The 22543-nt window shown below is 44.9% G+C and overlaps 1 protein-coding gene across 2 annotated transcripts; it reads right to left on the reverse strand.

The window, feature by feature from the left end:
* Window positions 1-497: 497 nt before the first annotated feature.
* GONST3 (golgi nucleotide sugar transporter 3) lies at window positions 498-22195 on the reverse strand. 2 transcript variants are annotated; one of them, XM_087389240.1, is made up of 2 exons: window positions 21920-22195; window positions 498-1732 (listed from the first exon to the last, which is right to left on the reverse strand). In XM_087389240.1, the coding sequence occupies exon 2, from the start codon at window positions 1730-1732 to the stop codon at window positions 635-637; it is 1098 nt and encodes a 365-aa protein (XP_087245366.1). In that variant the 5' UTR covers window positions 21920-22195; the 3' UTR covers window positions 498-634. The 2 variants fall into 2 exon arrangements, with proteins under 2 accessions (XP_087245366.1, XP_087245367.1); XM_087389241.1 differs by having other exon boundaries at window positions 21897-22195.
* Window positions 22196-22543: the final 348 nt, after the last annotated feature.

Consider the following 22543-nt stretch of genomic DNA (forward strand, 5'->3'; position numbering starts at 1 on the left):
TTTCTCAAGTTGTAATCGGGTTCCTGTTTCATATCAGAAATTATTTTCCATCCTTTGCAGTTTCAATAAAAAACTGACAACCATCCTGATGAAAAGAGACTACCTAGAGAAAGCATGGTGTACCCAAAGAAAAAGGTCACATCTTGAGGGTATTTGGACAATGACATAAAGGCAATTCTCATCAGAAATATTTGAAACATTCAAAACCATATCATAAAAATGTTTGCTAAGGGATAGTTACGTATTCTCAACCTAACATGACGTGAAAAAATAAGCTATCAAATTGCATGAACAAAAACGTCAACAAACAAAAAGCAAGCTGACAAAGAGAGAATATGAGCTTGTGGGAGAATTCTGCGTGAGTGTGCATTTTGCAGATGGGGAAGAATGTATCTTCCCTTTAACCTAGGGCTGTTGGTTGTAACTAGCTCAAAAAAACAAGTCACTTTCTAGTTCCACAGATGAGACAATCCATATTTCAGCCAGAAAATTGAGGATTGACCATAATCACTTACAAGGGCGTTCCAGAAGCATAGATAGCCAACGACTTCGAGTTAAGCAGCATCGCTATCAACGACACATTCAAATTGACCAAAAATTATCACTGATACATATCAAGACTGATGCTAATGAGTCAGCTGGACATATTTGTATTTTGACCCTCTTTACTATCCCTCGAGAGCAACTGCTCTTCATCTTCAACTTCAACTGGAACTGAGGGCACAACTTTGGGCTTGGTTGTCGATTGCTGGTAAAGTATCCCCCCTCCAATGCACGTTAATAATCCAATGGTTCCTAGCAAGGATGCATGCTTGTCCCAAATAACGAGATTAATGATAACAGTGAGGAGCTTGTTCACCACTCCCAAAACTGTGAACCCTGTGGCGGAAATACCTCTGCGGCAAGAAAATCCAAAGAACGAGATTGCTAGTCCAAAAGCACAAGACAGTCCCACTGGTAGCCACACATCAAAAGAATACCAATCTATGGACTGCTTCACCTTCTCATGACTCAACTGCATGCCCTCTCCCATGATCAATAGCTCAAAAGGAAAAAGTAACAGGGCCTCTAAGTTGTTGTACAAGACCAGACCCCATGTATTTAAACCAATTGTCATCACAATGTGTTTAATATACACGAAATCTATGGACATGCTTGCCAAATAAGCAAGAGCCCATATGTAAGCATCCAGTGCAAATTCTCGATCTGTGAAGACGTATAGCACAGCACCTGCAAAAATGATAGCTAAAGATAGCCATGTCTTACTGGCAGGCCATGGTTGCTTTAAATAAAAGGTCTCTCCCACAGCAACAAAAAGAGGAACTGCTGATCGGAACACGATGAAAGTATCAACATTTGCATGGAGCAGGAGCTCACTGTTTGTAAATATCGAAAGGTAAAAGCAAAAGGCAGCAGGTAGAAATTTCAACATAGTTGTAAGATTCAGACGGTCATGCTCAAGAAGCCCAACCCGGCCGAGTAAAAAGACCCCTGCAGCACTGACAAAGTACTGAAGAGCAGTCAGTGTTCCTGGAAAGGGGAATTTCATGATTGCCCACTTGTTGATGATAGATAATAAAGACGCTGCCAGACAATATCCAATTGCGATGCTGAATACTGATGCCTCATTTAGCAAGACTCTCAAGTTCCGCATCCAGGGATGACATTGTTTAAAATCCAACTGATCCTTTGCAACAAGTGGATTATCGTCAGCAGCATTTGGTTCAGACATCTGAATCCAGCAAAACAGACACATCATACAAAATCTCTCTCTCTCTCTCTCTCTCGATTCAGCAAAACAGACACATCATACAAAATCTCTCTCTCTCTCTCTCTCATCACATTTGCATGTGCACGTCCATATGAACCTCAGAACAAGCCAAAATGTAAGATGAAAGTCCGGTTCTTGACTCAAGTTGGTCGCCTGCAAGGCAACAAACCATCAACTCCATCTTGCATAGCACAGCCTAGATACCGTGAAGCGAACTACATCACCAATAGATGTGTAAATCATTTTATCAACATAAACTCTCAGGCATGCACAGACACCCATATATTCACCCACATGAGCCCACGTATATGGACATCCTCAACTTTATGCCTAGGCTGATAATTTGACGACTGCTCTCCCCAATTTGTCTTTTATTGAGCCCTCGTATCATCAAAGAAAAGGATCCCTTTTGACTTGAGCCCTCATAATACAGCTGAAGTTGTTCAAGGGGTTTTGTGTCAGTTCATTTCAGTTTCCCTCTGGGATTGTGTATGACCCAATTTCGACAAGTTCAAGAGTTGCTGGTCAGTGGACGTTCTCCAAGCAAACCCAATTGCATGATGCTAGAAAGACCAGGTGATAATCCTGTCAAAGCCGAGATGCGGGATCCGAAAAAATGATCATGCAAGTGGACAGGCGCCCATGTGTGTAGCAAGGTGTGAGCTCCTGGGCTATTCTATCAGTCTTCCGCTTTGCGTACCAACAGAAGGTACACAAAGTGGAAGACTGATAGAATAGCCCAGGAGATCACACAGTGTGTGTGATGTATGGAATCACAAACTTCTTAACTTTATGTGCTTCAAATACATGTGCAGACTAGTAAATAGACAATGATTCAGCCACATAGAAACCACAAAAAACAATATATTTCCGTCCAAAGCTATGGACACAATACAAAAGATAAATCCAGAGTCCCACCAGGATGTGGTCCTCTGATCTTACCACAAGGTACTTCTACTATCTGCCGGATATCTCTAGATCAGAGAAACTACAAAAAACAATATATTTCTGTCCAAAGCTATGGACACAATACAGAAGATAAATCCAGAGTCCCACCAGGATGTGGTCCTCTGATCTTACCACAAGGTACTTCTACTGCCGGATGTGCAGACTAGTAAATAGACAATGATTCAGCCACATATAAACCACAAAAAACAATATATTTCCGTCCAAAGCTATGGACACAATACAAAAGATAAATCCAGAGTCCCACCAGGATGTGGTCCTCTGATCTTACCACAAGGTACTACTATCTGCCGGATATCTCTAGATCACTAAGTCCACATGCTCCACCTCAAGCGTATGTAGACTCTCCGTCCAAAGAGCCCTAGAAGACAGCCTAGGTTCCAGCAGCTCAGTCTGCACTGTGCAGCAATAGTGGGACTCCTCTGCCTCCTAGATCTAGGCCTGAGAAAGAGTCTTTTGCTGCTCCCGCTGCTCCCCAAAACTGCTGGCTGCTGGATGTTGAAATGGGACCTATGGTCCCTCCTTTTATAGGGCAAGGCAGCCCTCAAACCAACCGACCCAGCAGGGGGATGAACTGACCCCCTGCTGGCCGACTTGTACTTTGCATATAAGTGGGGGCCCAGCCTCCTTGTTGTCACGATCTGTGACGTATTTCTTTCTCTATTTCTAGACTTATGGATGGTTTGATGAATGGACACTTGTGGAAGGGTATGCCCTTTCGACGGGACACTTCCTATGAGGCACAACCTTTGCCCTTTCGACGGGACACTTCCTATGAGGCACAACCCTTCACAAGAGACATCCTATTGAAGAGACATTTCTATTGTAATGTACCCTCTCATCAAGGGTCACACCCTTCACAAGGGGTACACACCTCTTCATGCACATACCCTTTGGAGTACACACCTTTTCATGTGTGACTCTTCACTCTCTATATAAGAGAGGCCCAATCGTATGGACACACTACATCTACACTACAGACATTCAAGCAATACAATTATTCCTTGTTCTCTGTTATCTCAGTCTCCTTTCTGTTCCTTAGCACATTTCTAAATATAGTAAATCTAGGATTTCTTACAGTGGTATCAGAGCAAAATTCGCTCCTGCCTGTAGGAAATGCCCCCCACCTTCTAGCGCCGATCTGATACATCTTTTCTGTTAGAAGGATATCCGTGCACATTGTGCATGGAAGAGATGGAGAGGATGAGCGTAAAAATTTTAAGCGCCAACCCTGCCTAAAGTCATCTATGGCCTCTCCATCTCCCACACATCACGAGTTGATGTGAATGGACACGACAAAAATCGTGTCTTTTCAGGTGCTTGGCCTGTCCCAAAACCAAGGGACGCACCTTTTCCACCATCGGACACACCTTTTGATGAAGAGTCTCGACTCCTCACTCAAGGGACACACCCCATCGTGGACAAAAGGACACACCTATTCATGTAGGGACACCCCTTTTAAAAACAGGGACACACCCCTTCATGAAAAGGTGCACCTATTCCAAGGGTCACACCCCTTCGAATAGGCACACCTTTTAGGCACCAAGCACCTATAAAAGGGTACCTAGAGGGGTAAAAAGGGAAAAAAAATAAACCCATCCCCTACCCTTAGGTTTACCCTACCTACCCTAGGGTTAACTAAACCCCCAAATTAATTTTTGGGGCAACTAACCATTTTAGGCAGCCCCAACGAAAAGTCGCAGCCCCTCCTTTGCTATTCCGTACGGCCTGCAACGTACGGAACTACCCGCAGCCCTGCGCAGCCCTAGCCCTGGCCGATCTGCACGCCAGCCCTGCACGCCAGTCCTTTGCGCAGCCCTCGCCTCTCCAGCACGCCAGCCCCTGCGCATTCATTGGCCTCGCCAGCACGTGCCCCCCCCCCCTGCGAAATCATTGGCCTCTCTAGCACGCAGCCCCGCCCCCCCCCTCTCCTGCGCAGTCCTTGCCAGCCAAGCCCTGCCTTCCTGCGCAGTCCAGCCCTGGGAACTGCTACGTGTTTCGCCATTGACAGCCTGCAGCCCCCCCCCTTGTTTCGCCATTGACAACCTGCAGCCCCCCCCTTGTTTCGCCATCGTTTCCTGCCAAATCAGCAACAGTTGCAGCCTCCTCTCGCGATGAAGACAGCCTGTTAACAGCCCGGACCAAACAAGCCTCGATCCGCTCCTCGCAAACCACTGCAACATGGATCTCCGGACAGCGCTTTGAAGGCCTCTTCTACGCAACAATTTGGCAGATTAAATTATTGCCAGGTGGAGTCTTTCCAATCTGCTTTTAAGGATTCTCTTGTCATTATCAAATTACAGCAAATGAAAGAATCTCCCTTAAAGCATGGAAACCCCTGGTAATTCACCCGGCATTCCAAGGACACCTCAGGCATCAGCTACCACACAATATCGTGTTCAAATTGCACAGCCAGCCCATTTCGGAGCTTTTGCATCTTGGGTCTTCTGTGTCACGTGCCCTCCTAGTGATTTGGACCACATCCTCTACCTTCTGCGTGAGGCACCTCAGTTACATTACTTCCTCAGCACAGTACAGGTTGTGTTCCACGAGACACGAAGATACCCAGAACCCGATATTCCTCAAGAGTTTGCTGTCCATCTTTGGAGAGAATTTTACCCCTCACCTTCGGCATCTCCAGGGTACTCTCCACCTCCTTCAGCTCCCAGATATCCTCCTATACAGGTTGTACCTTCTCCAAGACAGTATTACACTCTGAAGGCACTCCTTCTCCTGAATATCCTCCATTTCCGACAGCAGCTCCTTATCTCTTCTCAGATCCGTGGACTCTGCAACCTACTCCTGTCCTCTCCCGAGCAGTAACACCACTTTCGGCATCACCAGTGTTACCTCAGACATGACCTCCTTTACCAGACTTCCACGGGTGGTTCCATCCTGCCTCGCCTGCCCCCTCCAACATGAGCAACCTTAGGGAGCAGCCCGAATCTTCTTCCAGGAATGGTACAAACTAGAGCTTAAGTTCGCGCTTTTCTCACAGGGATCTCCGATATGTCGCAACGCTCGCGTGAAGCCTCTCCAGAGATCAAAGAATCAAGTCCAAAAAAGACCCCTGAAGTCAACGTACAAGGCGAATCACTATTGCAACTTCAAATTTCCCAGCTTCAGGACAGCATCTCCGACTTGGTCCAGAAAGTTCAACAACTTCAAGATTCTTGAAGTACCACACATACAGAGGATGACGTGACACAACCAGACGACTATGCGGATTCATTCCCACCAGAGGTAGAAAACACTGAACTACGTGCCCTCTACCGTTTACTTCAAGCTTCCAAAACAAAAAGACTTGACATCAAACTTCCGAAAGCCTACACTGGTCAACGCAATCGCCGAACAGTTGACCAATGGCTCGCAAAAATGCGCATGTATTTTGATATTGTTGACCTCACTGAAGGCAAAAAGATCGCCTTGGCAACCTCCCTCCTCAAGGATACAGCTTTTCTATGGTGGCAAAGACGCTTAAAGGATGGCAAAAGTGTGTTAACATGGGAACGTTTTAAACACGTGCTCCGTAAGCAGTTCATACCTGCCAATGCGGGCTTCCAAGCACGTTCAAAACTCCAACAGTTGGAGCAAACGGGCTCCTTGTCTTCCTACATCTCTCAGTTCACCACATTGGTGCTGGAGATTGATGGTTTAACTGATGATGATCGCCTTCATGCTTTCATCTCAGGCCTAAATCCCTCGTTACGCATTGATGTCCTTAAAGCAAACATCACCACCACAGATGGCGCTATTGCTTACGCAGAGCGCATTACAGATTTCCAAAACACAGGGAAGCAGAGTGCTAATCGCACACAGAACTCTCCTCTGGCCAAAGGTGCTCGCCCTCAAGATAACACCAGGTTTCGAAAAACCTTCGGTAATCAAGGTTAGCGACAGTCTCAAGATCCCCAGGAGCCTCAGAAATCATTTGCCGGAGTCCAACAGAAGCACTCCTCCAAGGATCGCGCTTCTTCTTCTTCACAAAGTCATTACCGACATCCCCTACATAAAGGTGCGGCCACTGACAAGAAGAACAGCTCCGGCACAAAAGGACTTTGTACCATCTGTACAGGCGACCATAGATGGTTCGATTGTCCCAAGCGACCAAAGCAAAATTCCAATATGGAACCTAGCACTTCCCAAAGAGAAGATGCTATCCCAGCACAAGACAAGAAAGGCAAAGCTGTTCGAATGGCAAATACCATCCACTTGAGCCTTGCCAGCAACCCCGAACCTTCCCTGGCCACTCAAGTACTTTGTGTTCAAGGATCGATTCGTGGAACAACGGTCACTATCCTCATCGACAGTGGCTGTTCTCATAACTTCCTAGCTAGTTCTATGGTCGACAAACTTCGGTTGACCACCAGTCCTAGTCTCATGGACTATCAGATTGAACTCGCAAATGGAACGACTTTCTTGTGCAACACTAGGATCAAAAACTTGTCTTTTCGCATCCAACACTATACGGACAAGTTGAACTTCGGTATCATGCCTCTTTCTCAGTACGATGTCATACTTGGACAACAGTGGCTCCACGACTATGATCCATCAATCAGTTTTCGCAGCCATACTATCCAGTTTGTCCACCAGGGAAAACTTATTGAGCTAACTGGTTTTAGGGACTCTCCTTCAACCCCAGTTGCCTCTGCCCTACAAGTAAAGAAGTGGGTTCGTAAACGTCAAGTAAAGACTTCACTTCTATTGGTTACGGCAGTAGAGGAGACACCAACAAAGGATCCTCCTAAGTACCTCAACCAACCTTTTTTCCAACCCTACCTGGATATTTTTCCACAGGAATTGCCAAAGCAGTTACCACCTTGACGACCAGTGGATCACCCAATCGAACTTATTCCCGGCAGTAATCCATTGTCGAAACCTCCTTATCGGGTTTCTTACACTCAAAATGAAGAAATCCAAAGACAAGTCACCGAACTACTCGAAAAAGGTAACATTCGGCCCAGTCGCAGCCCTTTCGGATCTCCTGTACTACTTGTGGAAAAAAAGAATAAGTCAATGCGCCTCTGCATCGACTACCGAGCCCTCAACAAGCTCACTATAAAAAACAAGTATCCATTGCCTCGCATCGATAACCTCTTCGATCAACTTCTACATGCAACACAATTCTCAAAGATTGATCTTCGTTCAGGTAGAAGGCGATGAGTACAAGATAGCTTTTCGAACAAAGTATGGACACTATGAATGTTTGGTCATGCCTTTTGGGTTAAACAATGCCCCGGCCACATTCATGACATTAATGAACGACATCTTCAGGCCTTTCCTCGATAAGTTCGTCATCGTTTACCTCGATGACATCCTCGTTTTCAGCAGATCCCTACATGAGCACAAACAACATATTCACCAAGTTTTTGAAGTTCTCCGCGCAAATTCTCTATACATCAACATTGAGAAGAGTGAGTTCTTCAAGACCCAACTCGAATATTTGGGACATGTTATTTCCGCTCAAGGCATCTCTGTGGATCCCAAGAAGGTCGAGGTAATCAAAAACTGACCTACTCCTAAGAATGTTCATGATGTCCGCTCTTTTCTCGGATTGGCAAACTTCTACCATACAAAGGTCTATTAGTTTTCCGAAATCGCAGCTCCTATGTCCGAATTATTGAAAAGCACAGCAATTTTTCAGTGGCTTCCCGAAACAAAGTATAGTTTCCAACAACTCAAGCAAGCACTCACTACCACACCAGTTATGGCTATTGCTGACCCAAACCTTCCATTTGAGGTCATGACCGACGCTTCTGACATCACTACAGGAGCAGTCTTGATGTAAGAAGGCAGAGTTATTGCTTTTGACAGCCATAAACATTCTGATATCCAAACCCGATACCCGGTTTATGATAAGGAGTTTCTTGCTGTTGTACATGCTTATCGCTCTTGGAAACATTGTCTCATGGGAGCCGACTCTGTGGTCAAGACAGACCATCACTCTTTAAAGTATATCTTTACTCAGCCACTCATGAACGCTCGAGATCTGGACGACTCGGACGCTACTTGGCAATCTGATGAACCCTGACATTTTACAGCAGTATTTTCAGAATTTACCGTGATATTTTCTACATCAGTTCATTATCTCCACCAGGGTCTTATTTTGAGTGGGAGGGGATGTCACGATCTGTGACGTATTCCTTTCTCTATTTCTAGACTTATGGATGGTTTGATGAATGGACACTTGTGGAAGGGTATGCCCTTTCGACGGGACACTTCCTATGAGGCACAACCTTTGCCCTTTCGACGGGACACTTCCTATGAGGCACAACCCTTCACAAGAGACATCCTATTGAAGAGACATTTCTATTGTAATGTACCCTCTCATCAAGGGTCACACCCTTCACAAGGGGTACACACCTCTTCATGCACATACCCTTTGGAGTACACACCTTTTCATGTGTGACTCTTCACTCTCTATATAAGAGAGGCCCAATTGTATGGACACACTACATCTACACTATAGACATTCAAGCAATACAATTATTCCTTGTTCTCTGCTATCTCAGTCTCCTTTCTGTTCCTTAGCACATTTCTAAATATAGTAAATCTAGGATTTCTTACACTTATTGTGTGTGCCAGCTGACCTTGCTGGCCCCCTCCACTCCCCCCCATATTTGGGGCTGTGTGCTGGGCCATGTGGCCGACCTGCTTCTTCCCCCCACCAGTCTGTGGGGCTATAATTAGTGACCAGGTTGAGGGGTTTGCCAGCCTTTGCTGGCCTCTGCTCCCCGCCCTGACACGTGGCGTTGCGCCACCCTTGTGCCTCACTATTGCAGGCCCTTCACCAGGCCCAAAGGCCCTTCCATGTAGGCGCCTTTGTCCTCTGCAGGTCATGCCCTTGTTCAGGCCTTATCCAGTCTCTGGATCCATAACTCCAGCTCTGTACTAGCTGTCCCAGGCAGCTTTTGTAGGCCATCCTCTGGTGGTTCTAGTGATGCCCTATAGGCCAACAGTGGTTGCCTCTATTGCTGGTCCCTCTGCAGGGGGTACTACTCCTGATGCCTCTTCCTCTAGCACTCCTGCTGCTGCTCTTCCAACTCAAGAACAGTCAAGATGGGATGCAAGAGATGCAAATGCACATTCATGCATTGCTTTATCATGCAAGAGAATCATTATTCCACACATCCGGTCTTGCAGGACAGCAAAGGATGCTTGGGATAAATTGGCTTCTCTCTATCAGATTCGCAATGAAGCTCGTGTTGCATATTTGAGAAGGCAATTACAGGAAGTCAGTATGAATGAAGGTGACTCTATGGATGCATACATGACAAAGGTCAAGGACCTGATGGAACAGCTTTGCCAACATTGATGAGGTGGTGCCAAATTCACAGCTTGTTAGTACCACATTGAATGGATTGCCAGATACATATCAAGGGTTTGCTACAACCCTTCGATTAGTGGCCATGGGTAATCCAGACCACTATTCTTTTGATCACCTAGTTACTTTGCTTTTGCAGGGAGAGCAAAGTAGAGCTAATAGACAAGCCATTATTCCTGATCATGCATTTGCTTCACAGCAGACAGGAAGAGGCAAGGCTTCCAAGCCTATGGGCAAGCCAAAATCTGTGCATAGCAGCTGCAATTCCTCCCATGCATCTAAAAATACAGCAGATAAGTCAAAGAAGAAAAGATGCAACTATTGTCACAAGCCTGAACATGACATTTCAGAATGCAGGAAGCGCATTGCTTCGGAGAAAAAGAAAGCGGGATTGACAGTTAATGCCTCACATGCTATTGAATCCCATGAGCCAGAAGATGCTTCACATGCACATGCTCTTCAGGATGATTGGGCATGGGCTGTCCATTGCTCATTTGATCCCTCCAAAGCTGATGCATTCTTTACTGCTAATGATGCTCAGTCCTGGTACTTTGATAGTGGTGCTTCCAAGCATGTCACATCTTGCAGACAATTGTTTCATTCTTTAGCTGATGGACTTCGAGGGGGGACTGTTACATGTGCTAATAATGCTTCATATGTTGTAAAAGGAGTTGGAGATGTGCAGCTCACATCCATTTCAAGCCATCCTGTCACTCTGACAAATGTTCTTTTTGTGCCTGGAATTGAAGTCAACTTGATTTCAATTTCAGCAATTGCTACTTCAGATTTTAGAGTGATTTTGATGGCTACAAATGCCTAGTTTATAATCTTCGTGATGACAATGCCATAGTTCTCACTGGCACTTTGCAAAAAGGGCTTTATCACCTCGATCATCGTTCAGCTGCACTTTCTATTGAAGCATTGGCTATTTAAGATTCACAGCTTACTGAAACTCATCTTTGGCATGAGAGAATGGGCCATCTCAATTATAGAGCTCTTGCAAAGCTACATTCACAGCAGATGGCAAATGATGTACCTCAGACTCACACAGTTTCCAAACATGTGTGTGAGGGTTGTCTTTTGGGTAAGATGCATCGATTTCCTTTTCAAAAGAATTCTCCAAAACTCTCACAAAGGAAATTGCAGCTAGTGCACAGTGATGTCTGTGGCCCAATGAGGACAAATGCCATTGGGGGGTACAAGTATTTCATGACTCTCATTGATGATTTCACAAGATATTGCTGGATATATCCTTTAAAAGCCAAATCTGAAGTTTTCCTATGCTTTCAGAGATGGCCGAATATGGTTGAGAATGAATCAGGATGCAAGCTTGTCACCCTCGACACAGATAGGGGGGAAGAGTATATGTCAAAGGAGTTTGATGCATTTCTGTCTTCACGGGGCATTATTCACTCATGTACTACTCCTTACACTCCTCAGTAGAATCCTGTTTCTGAAAGGAAAAACAGGTCCACAATGGAGATGGCCAGATGCATGCTTAAGGCCAAGTCTTTGCCCAATAAATTTTGGCTTGATGCAGTAATGTGTGCCAACTATGTGCTGAATAGATCACCTACACGGGCATTGAAGACTGTTACACTTTATGAAGCATGGAAAGGCAGAAAGCCTTCACTTTCACACATAAGAGTTTTTGGGTCTCTTGCATATGTTCATGTACCATCTCAGCTGAGACATAAGCTTGATGACAAGGCAATCATTATTGGTTACAGCCAGGAGAGCAAAGGGTATCGGTTATATCAACCAAATAATGGGAAGATTATTGTCAGTAGAGATGTAATCTTTGCTGAACATTCACCTTCTCCTCTTGTGGACTGCAAAGCAAAGCCAGATGTTGACATGTTTGATGCCTTTGAATCTTGGTTACCTCTGCCATCATCAGGAGAGGATTTTGACCAGCAGCATGAGCCTCGTGCAGGCCCTCACTAAGCAATAATCAGCCACAACCTCATGCTGATTTGCAGGTTTCTCTTCCGGCACAAAATGATCCCACTACTCATGATGCAGTCATTGAAGAAAGAGCTGTCAATAGATAGTAAAGGCAAGTTCCCAGATGGCTTCTTGATACATTGAGGGACAACAAACAAGATCAGCCTTTTGCTGCCCAGACAAGATCAGGGAATAGACAGCATGGTCACTTTCTTGAGTTTGCACTCCTTGCTACAGCTTGCAATGAAGAGCCTCTGTGCCATAAAGATGCTTTTGACAGCAAAGAGTGGATGGATGCAATGAGAGCTGAGTTACATTCCATTGCTAAAAATGACACATGGGAATTAGTAGATCTCCCTCCCAGCAAGCATGCCATTGGAACGCGGTGGCTCTACAAATTAAAAAGGAAATCTGATGGCAGCATAGATCGATACAAAGCCCGTCTTGTTGCAAAAGGGTATGCCCAACAACAAGGCATTGCCTTTGAGGAGACATTTGCTCCCACATCCAGGATTACTACCATTAGATGTGTCATTGCCATTGCAGCCCATCATCATTGGCGAGTGCACCAGCTTGACATCAAAACTGCTTTTCTTCATGGGGATCTGCAAGAAGAAGTCTATGTCACACAACCTCCTGGCTTTGAGGTGGTTAATTCTGAAAATAAGGTATGCCGGCTTAGAAAAGCCCTTTATGGTTTGAAGCAAGCACCCAAGGCATGGTGTGCCAAAATTCATGCACACTTACTATCCCTTGGTTTTCAGAATAGTCCCACAGAACCCACTCTTTATGTCCATGGGAGTGGATCTGATTTTTTAGTGCTGATTTTATATGTGGATGATATGCTCATCACGGGCCCAGATACTCAGCAAATTGCAGCTTTCAAGGCTGATTTGCAGCAGATTTTTGACATGTCAGACATGGGACGGCGGCTCCATTATTATTTGGGCATTCAGTTTGCTCATGTTGAGGGGGGTATCATGATGTCTCAGTCCAAGTATATTGGACAGCTCCTTGATCATTTTCAGTTTGAGGATTGCAAGCCAATCTCTACTCCAGTGGACCCTGGCTTCAAATTCTCAGCTCATGATGGGAGCCCACCATGCGATATCACTCTTTATCAGCAGGCTGTTGGATGCCTTATTTATTTATGTCACACTAGACTTGACTTGCAGTATGCAGTATCTCAGCTCAACAGATTCATGCACATGCCCAGTTCACAGCATTGGCAGGCAGTGAAGAGAGTCTTCAGATATCCCAGAGGCACTCAGGATTTAGCCCTCTTCTATGGTGATCAGGGTTCACTTACCATGCATGCTTACACGGATAGTGACTGGGCAAGATGTTCCGACACCAGAGTGTCACATACTGGCAATTCTTTTTTGCTTGGCAATTCATGTATCTCTTGGCTCAGCAAGAAGCAACCAACAGTTGCCACGTCTAGCTGTGAGGCTGAGTACAGGGCAGCTTTCACCGCTACAGTAGAGTGTGTTTGGCTTCGACAGTTACTTACAGATCTTGGTATTCGCCAGACATCCTCCACTATTGTCTACACTGACAACCAGAGTGCTTTGGCCATTGCACGTAACCCAGTGTTTCATGCGCGTACCAAGCATATTGAAGTTCACTATCATTATGTTCGGGAGCGGTTGTCAACAGGAGACATAGAGTTGTCCTATCTTCCCACAGAGGACAACATAGCAGATATGTTTACAAAGGCACTTCCTCGTCCCAAGTTCGAAGTCTTTCAACAGGCTATACACTTGGTTTCCTTTGTTACATGATCTGACATCCCTTGTACATTCATAGGTGGCTATATCCTTTTGGATGAACATGTGCCACCATGACTAGAAAATACCAGGTATTTTGAGACGTTTCTAGAGTACTTCAGCCCATCCCATGGAGAAGGGTTTGTAGGCCATCCTCTGGTGGTTCTAGTGATGCCCTATAGGCCATGGTATGTGCCTTGTAGGCATAAATAAAGACACTTATAGTGTTAGTGTCTTTTAGGCCACATAGGACACTTAGTCCTAGGTCTAGGTACTTGTACCTTATACTCCTTTGTTTTTGGTTTATCCAAGATTTGACGTGACGGCTAACTCATCGCTTCTTTAGCTACCTGCACTCTCTCTCTCCTAATCGATCCTTCAGCTCTGTACTGTAGCTGACATCAGATCCTCTTGTCATAGGTCTCCCCCCTCCATGCTCTCCTCGTTTGGGAGCTTACAGATGGGGAGGTGACCTTTCCAACATAGATCGTCTTTCATGTGTTTCACTTAGGGCAGCTAATGACGCCACCCTGATCAGCAGATACGGCTGACAGCCTGCCTGATGTGTGGCCGGGTGTGGAGCTGTATATAGCCCAACACAAGTGTCTATTGGGCTGGGGCAGGACAGCAGCACAGGGCCAAAAGGCTGGGGAATTACACAGCAGTTTCACTGTGCAGGGTTCATATCTATAGGTCTGTAGGTGGCAGGAGAGCTGACTGCCAGTCAGCAGTACTGTATCCAGGTTGGCAGTCCTGCATCTGAGGCAGGCCAATGGCAGTATGCCACATGCCAGACTGGGCCAGTAACAGGAGTAGACTGCACAAAGCAGTCAGGTACAGCAGGTACATGATTGGGCAAAAGAAGGGACTAGATCAGGTCGGCAGAGGGCCAGACCAGGTCTGCCGGAACCAGGTCAGGTCAGCTAGTTAGGTTGGCTAATCTGATCAGCCAGATCAGAAGGCCTATAGCCTTTTATAAAGGCCCATATGTGGGCACATCCTGCAGGAGATTCACCTGTGATCTAAAAGAGTTCTACAACAGGAGGCACAGCAAATAGAGCCTGAGTTTGGTGCCCTATCTCAGCAGATGTTTGCTGAAGGTGATGGTACAGAATAGACATGATTTTGTACTTGGATCTGTTATCCATATATGAGACTGTTGGCTATACATGTATGTGTACTCTCTCTCTATCTGAAGTGCTCTCTCTGCATATGAAATAAACTATACGTCACAATGGCTTTTAGCAAAGAGATGAGAAAGCAGACAAACATGTGGCTGACGATAATATTGGAGATGTACATGGTATGCAAACATCCACATGACTTGCCACTCAGTTCTACCTTAAGTGGTGAATAGAATGGGAAAGCATCCCTACAAGGAGGCAACAGACTATTAACAGATCTTGTGTTGCATAGGTGAAAGAGAGTGTAACCTTTTGGATGGCAATAAAATCCCTACATAACATAGAAGAAGAATATGACATCATCTCAATAATGATTCATGGAATTTGATGATTTCTCCAAAAGGCAAGAATCTCATCAGCTAGAGATGGTCCTACAATGTTAAGCTGAATGCCGACGGGAGTGCAGATTGGAACAAGGCGAGATTGGTTGCAAAGGAACATCCGCAACAGGCCTTTGCTCCAGTCGCGAAGATGAAGACCATCCAATTGATATTCTCTCTTGCTTGCAGTATGGGACTCCAACTACACTAGATAAATGTGAACTCTACTACTTGCACTTATATTTCATTGTAGAAGTTAAGCACACGGACTAATTTTTCAAAGTCAAACAAGGTATGTTCACTCTATGCTTGATCAATTTAGCATGCTGCATGATGGAGGAGATACCTGTGAATACACCAATTGACATGCTGAAGATAGAGTCCAATCCCACACTATATCGACAAAAGCTGATGTATCTAATGACATCCACACAACTGAATATATGCTGTGCAGTTAGCTTGGTGAGCCGGTGCATGGCTTAGCCATGCGTGCACCACTGGAATGGGTGAAGAGGATATTTAAATCTCTCTATGACCTCATTACAAGCTGTCATACTTGAAGGATGGCCAATCCTTGGATCCACAACTAGAAGGCTTCTGCGATGCAGATAAGGGAAGTATCCCCAAGAGAAAATCAAATTTAGGATAAATCTTCATGCTGAATGCTCCTTGTGTGTCCTCGTCTAGCACGAAGCAAGCGACCGTTACATTATCTACAATACAGACAGAGAACGTTTCATTTGCACGGTGCACGTGTGAAAGCTGTTCGCTGAGATGGATGTTGGAGAATCTTGGAGTGGTCCAAGAGGATCCCACAGTGATCTTTTGTGACAATCAGAGTGCCATTGCATTGGCAAAGAATCCCAAAAATTATTAAAGATATCATGCTATCACTTCAATCATCATCAAGTGAAATTAGGAGTTGTCTAGCCAGTCCACTGTTTCTCTCTAGATCAGGGACAAGCCGGGGCTTCTTGGTCTGACTCGAACCTGACCATATCTTCGAGCAAGGCTACCTTGATGATATTGGCTCATAGTCATTGTTTATTTCCTGTAGCTGGGCCTCGTTCAGGCGGAAGATATACTGGCATGGCTGTGCCGAGTGGAAAGATTCTGACTTTTGGATCTTAACACCCAAAGCGTGTCTGTACAAACTCATGGCCTGTATTCGGAGTTTCCACAACAGAGAAGTTTGAAAAGTTCAGATCGTGTCTTCACTTTTTGTAGCATTGATGCAGGAATTATTGGTGCAGTAACCCACATGTACATATGGTGTCAAATTTGTTATATAGTTGAGGTCAGTGAGTTAGGATATACGAACCCTAAATGTGGGAGGTATGTGGGAGGATATAGGAACCCTAAATGTGGGACCTAAGACAATGTGTACATGATCTATATGGTCTTAGGGCGACCTTTGCTAGGATTATGTACATATTGTATCTCATTCATTGTGAACAATTAAGAAAATGAAGGTGTACATTTTGTACAGCTATCTCCTTCCTCCCATGCTTGTGTGTGTTCCCTGTTAAATGTGCTCCTATCAAGTGATGGGCATGGGTGAGGTTTGCTCACTGCCCTTTCCAAGAGACCCAACCTCAACAAGGAGCTCCTCAAATAATTTCTCCACTCACACTGCACCTCTGCCTCCTCCTCTGGTCCCCTCAACCTTCACCCCGGGATTCCCCCCTTGCTTTCATTTCTTCTTCTTTTGTGTCTCCAACAACTAGCCTCTTTGCCCTTGTTTACTCATAAGCCACAAGAGCCCCTCCATCGAAAGTTCCAGCACTGGGACTGTTGGAACTACTTGAGGGTCCCCCGTCCTACCCCTCAACAGTCCAGATCATCATTCTCCAAAGTAAGGGAGGCCTGGATAGTACTGTTCCTGATGCCTGACTAGTTTCCCTAACTTGGCTTATGGCTTTGAGAAATGGACACTTGAGCTCTTAATGTTGGTCACAGCTGCAAGAACACTCATTGAAAGCTGAGCTCTAAAGTGGGGATGTAAATTGCTCAAATTGAAGTCAGATAGACTAACATTAGCCACTCTATGGACAAGCCAAATCCTGGCTATTGATGGCACTAGCCAGCCAACTGAGAATGAATTGTCAGTCTTGGCGAGAAGGCTTGGGAAGGTGGGAGGTCCTTTTGGTGAGGTATGGATTATTCTTTGTCCAAGACACTTTCCAAAACCAACAACCAAAGTCTTGATCACTCGCTTAAGCTCTTGACAGGCCCTATACACCACCCCCACCTTCTTCATAAGTTGGACACTGCAGAGTTAAGGAAAGAGGATCACATGCCTAAACCCTTATTGTCGAACCATAAAGGACTGATATTGAATTGGCCAATTTTGAGCACTAACTGCCCCACAAATCTTTCACCACGGCTATATGGGGTGGTATGCTTTCAACAGGACAAGAACTGCCCCACAAATCTTTCACTACATACCAGCACACAAGCATCAAAGGCACTTTTCGGGTGACAAAGCACTAGCCTTTTTGGCAACAACTTGCTAGTCTTCAACCTGACATCGATTCTTGGATTGGAGATGATTTCAACAACTTGGATTTACATAAAACAAATCCTTTATCTTCTAGCCAATGGAGGGGAGATGGCCTCTTGGATAGGCTTGATTGTTTCTATGTGGAACATTCATCCATACGAAAAGAAGGTTCCATAAACATCCTCTCGTAACCTACCATGTCCAATCACTGCCTGATTGTAACTCGAATCGCTAGGGGAAGTCCCTTGCACGGTATCAAAAATTTTGACAACCTCTTTCAAAAGGAACATATCAAAATCATCACACAAATTTGGTATTGTGAAGGGGACTCCCAAGAGGCCCAAGCACCCTAGGGAGCTGAAGTCACTTCGCCACCTGCCAAGAGTAAGGGTTGCAAGAGCAGGCGCTCCTAACATTGGCCCCCGAGAGTGACTAGGAGAGGAGCAATATCCCTTGCCTTAGCTGACATATCAACATGAACGGGCACCTCTACAACTTCACACTACTAAAGCTAGTTGGGCTTAGTACTCCTTCGACTTGAGCAAATCCATGTGGACACAATACAAGACCCAGATTTGCAAGTATTGAGGTTTGGCGCTTGATCCCGTTGGGACAATTATAATCATGACCCCTAGACATGACCACAAATGTCTAGATCTTTGAGACATTAACTACTACTTGAATTTCACAATAAATACAACAAATCAACTGAAAGCCTCGAACCTGCATGCCAAATTGGTTGTAGAACACATGCGATGGTAGTGCAAACTTCATGAATAGCCTATAAAACTTGGACTAGCTATGGACAGCAATGATTGACTCCACTAGATGAAGGTGAGGAGAGAAGGCAGCGATCCAATTGGAAACCTCATCGCAATGGAGGATAGGAGTGGGAGGGGGGGGAGCGAGAGAGAGAAAAACACAGCAATAGGGGCTAGAAATAAGGGCTGGTCGCCCCTGAAGGTCTTTATTGCAATATAAATCTCTTGTACAACTGGCTCACGGAGGAGCATGAAGCTGAATACAAATCGCAATCTTCTATGAGCACAGAGGCTCTCTATTTATAGACTAGGGTGGGCAGCTAGAGAGCGAATGCTTTCTAAAAGCTGCCCCTGCTTCCTCAAGCCTAGAATAGGCGAGCTTCCCAAAAGCTGGGGTTTTATAGCTTTCTCCAAAAAGTAGGTGCTGAATTTGCTTTTGTTGTAGTGGATCCTCTTTAAAGTGGGGCGCCACTTGTCTTGGTGCTTTTCCCCTTAAAAAGTGGGGAATTTAGCACTCTCCAAGGTCCTACACATTCAACGAACAATGTCCAATACTTTAACCCATTAGAGGTTAGCAAATGCATGCATTCTAGTTCTTGGAATAATCCTAGTCCCTTGTGGGTGTCCCCATAGTGCTCATCAACCAATGCAAAGCAAAGGAAAATTGAAATTTGTTCTAGTTAACCAACGTCAACTTTCTTTGAACAGAGTCCATATAAATTCTCTCTTTATTTTTTAGGAGAAGTACAAATTCGTGACATTTTTCACCCCAAGGCACCTTCCCCACAAGTGGAGGCGACTAGGACAAAGCTTCGGCTTCAAGCAAGGTTAGTCATCACGTTTTGGAGATGATGCACAAGTTAGCGGCCCACCGACGTCCTCTTGGCCCTTCCACCTCAAACGTCAAGTTTAGTGAACCAATAGACTCATCCTAGCATTCTTCCGCCACGTCTGAAAAATCATCTCGGCTCCCTTAACATTGGCCTTCTACAAGATATACTTAACAGTAGGAGTATGGCCTCTTGCCAGACTAAATCTCCATGAAACAAGGGGTGGGTGCCGAGGAGGGGGGTGGGGTTGGGGGACGGGAGGAAGGGGAATGGGGGGAGGGGGGGGAGATGCATATCTACGAGTGAGACGCACCCCATCACTTGTTCCATACATCATACAAGATCATAGGTAAGGTCTTGAGGCTTCTCCTTCAGCACATCATCCATCTTATGTACTAGGCTTTGTCCACAACCGTGATATTTGGACAACCTTACCTTTTGCAAGGTCACAATTGGGCATAGCAACAGACACAACCTCTCAACTTCTTCTTGTTAGACTTCAAGAAGGCATTTGACCACATAAACACCACCTCTCAACCTCTTCTTGTGTCTTTCAAGAAGGCATCTGACCATGTAGACTGAGGCTTTGTTGAGGGCAAAGTGCACAAGCTAGGAGTCTCCGCTAGGTGGATATAAAAAGTTACTCAGCTCTATGCTAGAAGCTCAAGCCAAGTGCTTGTTGGGGACACATGGTTGCAGATGAACGTCCATGGTATATATCTAAATGAATCCAGGAGCATGCCCAAACTCATCCTCTAAAAACACAACACATACTGCAGTTTCAATCTCATGATAGTCATTCATAAGTTTGAAAAACACACACTCCATCACGCATAGCAGGGACTAGCTACTATGGCATCCCCACTTACGTCATCGGCACCCAACAATGGGTGTAGACCATAGTATAAACATATGTTCTCACAAATACAAATCCGCACACCGACACGGTGGACAGATTGTAGCACTAATGAGCAACCCAATTCTGACACATTATACCCGAGGTATTGGAATCCAATTCAAATACCACCATATCTCCCCCCCCCGGCCCCCCCCCCCTCCAAAAAAAAAAAAAAAGAGAGAGAAGAAGAAACAAAACACTCTTCTAAATGCGATGGTGACATCCTAGCAGGGGAGGAAATAATGTACTATAAATATCTTTATTCTAAGTCGTTTCCATTGTAGATATCCAGTGCTGTGCTGAAAGGCAGTGCGCATACACGTACATCGTATGCCTACACGAGAAATTGAGATGATATGGCAGCATTGAAACAAAACTAAGAGCTGGGAAAATATACACAAGGGAATCAGACTACATCTGAAGGTGGCAAAAACACCAACTTGAACGTTCAGAAATGGATATGTAAGACTAGAATATGTCCAATCATACAAATTTAGATTTTTTGTGGTTCTAAAGTCCAAAAATCTACACAGAAAATAAAAGAGAAGAAAGATGAGGTAACAAAAACTTTTTTGAAAAACAAAAGGGAGACATACTTAGCAAGCAAAGCAACACGTATGTCGTCATCAGTGCCCAAGCATAAGCAGCTATACTGGGCTTCTAAAGTCCTGTGGAGTCTCTGGGGCAAACCCAGTGCTTACTAAAATACATCGAATAAACAAAAGAGAGAGAAAACAAGATATCAAGAAGAAAGGAAGAAGGTGACTACTTCAACATTCAGATATTGATGTTATATACCATCATCACACACAGATTTTCCACTTCACTACGTCAACATTCAGATATTGATGTTATATACCATCATCACACACAGATTTTCAAGTTCACTACTTTAGTGTGCACCTTCTAGATATTTATCCGTGCTAGGTATCCAGTTTAAGATGTCTATGGTAGGCTCATCACCAGTCATCACTCTGTCATTAATCACAGCAGCTGGGCTAGGATCCAAACTCTAAAAGGTTGGGCACAAATTCTTCGTTCATTCAAGAAGATTTGCCGATTACTACTCAGTAGATGTGCAAGGAGGAACAAAAGAGCAACCCAATGCCCAAAAGCCAAAGAGAAAGTAAACTGTAAAGGGTGACGGGTCACAGGGTTACACGCCATCAACTTAATCGTAAACAGCAGGGAGAAGCTATTATGATATCCCAGTGCACACAATAAAGGTCTTATTGAGAATTTCTACGTCATAATCATGATAAAGGCTAGTTCTATGAAGGCCCTGCTAGAACCGAAGGAGAGGCTGTGAATAATCGGACAGGAATTTACACAAAGGCTAGCTTTATCCTCTTCTATTTTGCAAATGTATGTTATCAGCCAATCAGGCTCATCGGTTGTTGAAATTTCAGAGCCTGCTCCGACAGATCTCATTTGTATAACCAAACTGGATGAATGGTGTAGAAGGCGTTTTGTTTATAACCAGTTTGCTAGGATGGACACAACCGACACGCAGACGTTTGGCGCGGACGAATTTGTGACCAACGAGACAACCAAGAAATATGCTTGAATTATGGATCAAGAGGACCTCACACCATTACGAAGTCGGATAGTGAAGATGAGAACCTTGGCTTGAGAAAGATACGGGCCTCGATTCGTCAGGTGACGAAGAAAGGCGTCCTACACGATGTCCCGCCAAGAAGCGCAGCAAAACTGAAAGCTTACTAGTGCAATTGGAAATGGAAACGATGGAATTGTATGAGGGGAGGGGGAAGAGATGTGCGCATTGGGAATGGAGTTCCACGATGGAGGGGGCGTGGCCTGCTCTGCTCAGAACGTGCTCTCACCAGTCACGGCTCCTGAGTCCTGCCTGCATTTTCCTACTCACGAGTCACGAGTCACACAACTCACGCACGCACGAAGATCCCTCACTATGGGCCATCACCAACGCAATCTATTTACCATGCCTCTTTAAATTACTTCAATCCATTTCAATTACATGGAACACCATGGATTGCTAAATCTATATACCAAACCATGGTCTACTAAAGCCACAAACCAAAAGCTATCAACTTGTGTGCAGACTAGAATTGATGTGCTAACCTATCAATCATTCAATCAAATAAGGCTAACCACCAATTGGGATGTAACAAGACAAGCCTAATTGCTAGCGAGGATGTAACAACGTCATTTCGGTTATCCCAAAACCATGGTTTTACAAAACCATGTTCCTAAAACATGGGCACCAAACCATGTGCCCCTAGCTTATGGAC

This window comes from Dipteris shenzhenensis, chromosome 18 (assembly GCF_047967505.1).
Source record: "Dipteris shenzhenensis isolate YYH24624 ecotype China chromosome 18, Dip_SZ_1.0, whole genome shotgun sequence".
In the NCBI taxonomy this organism is placed as follows: Eukaryota; Viridiplantae; Streptophyta; class Polypodiopsida; order Gleicheniales; family Dipteridaceae; genus Dipteris; species Dipteris shenzhenensis.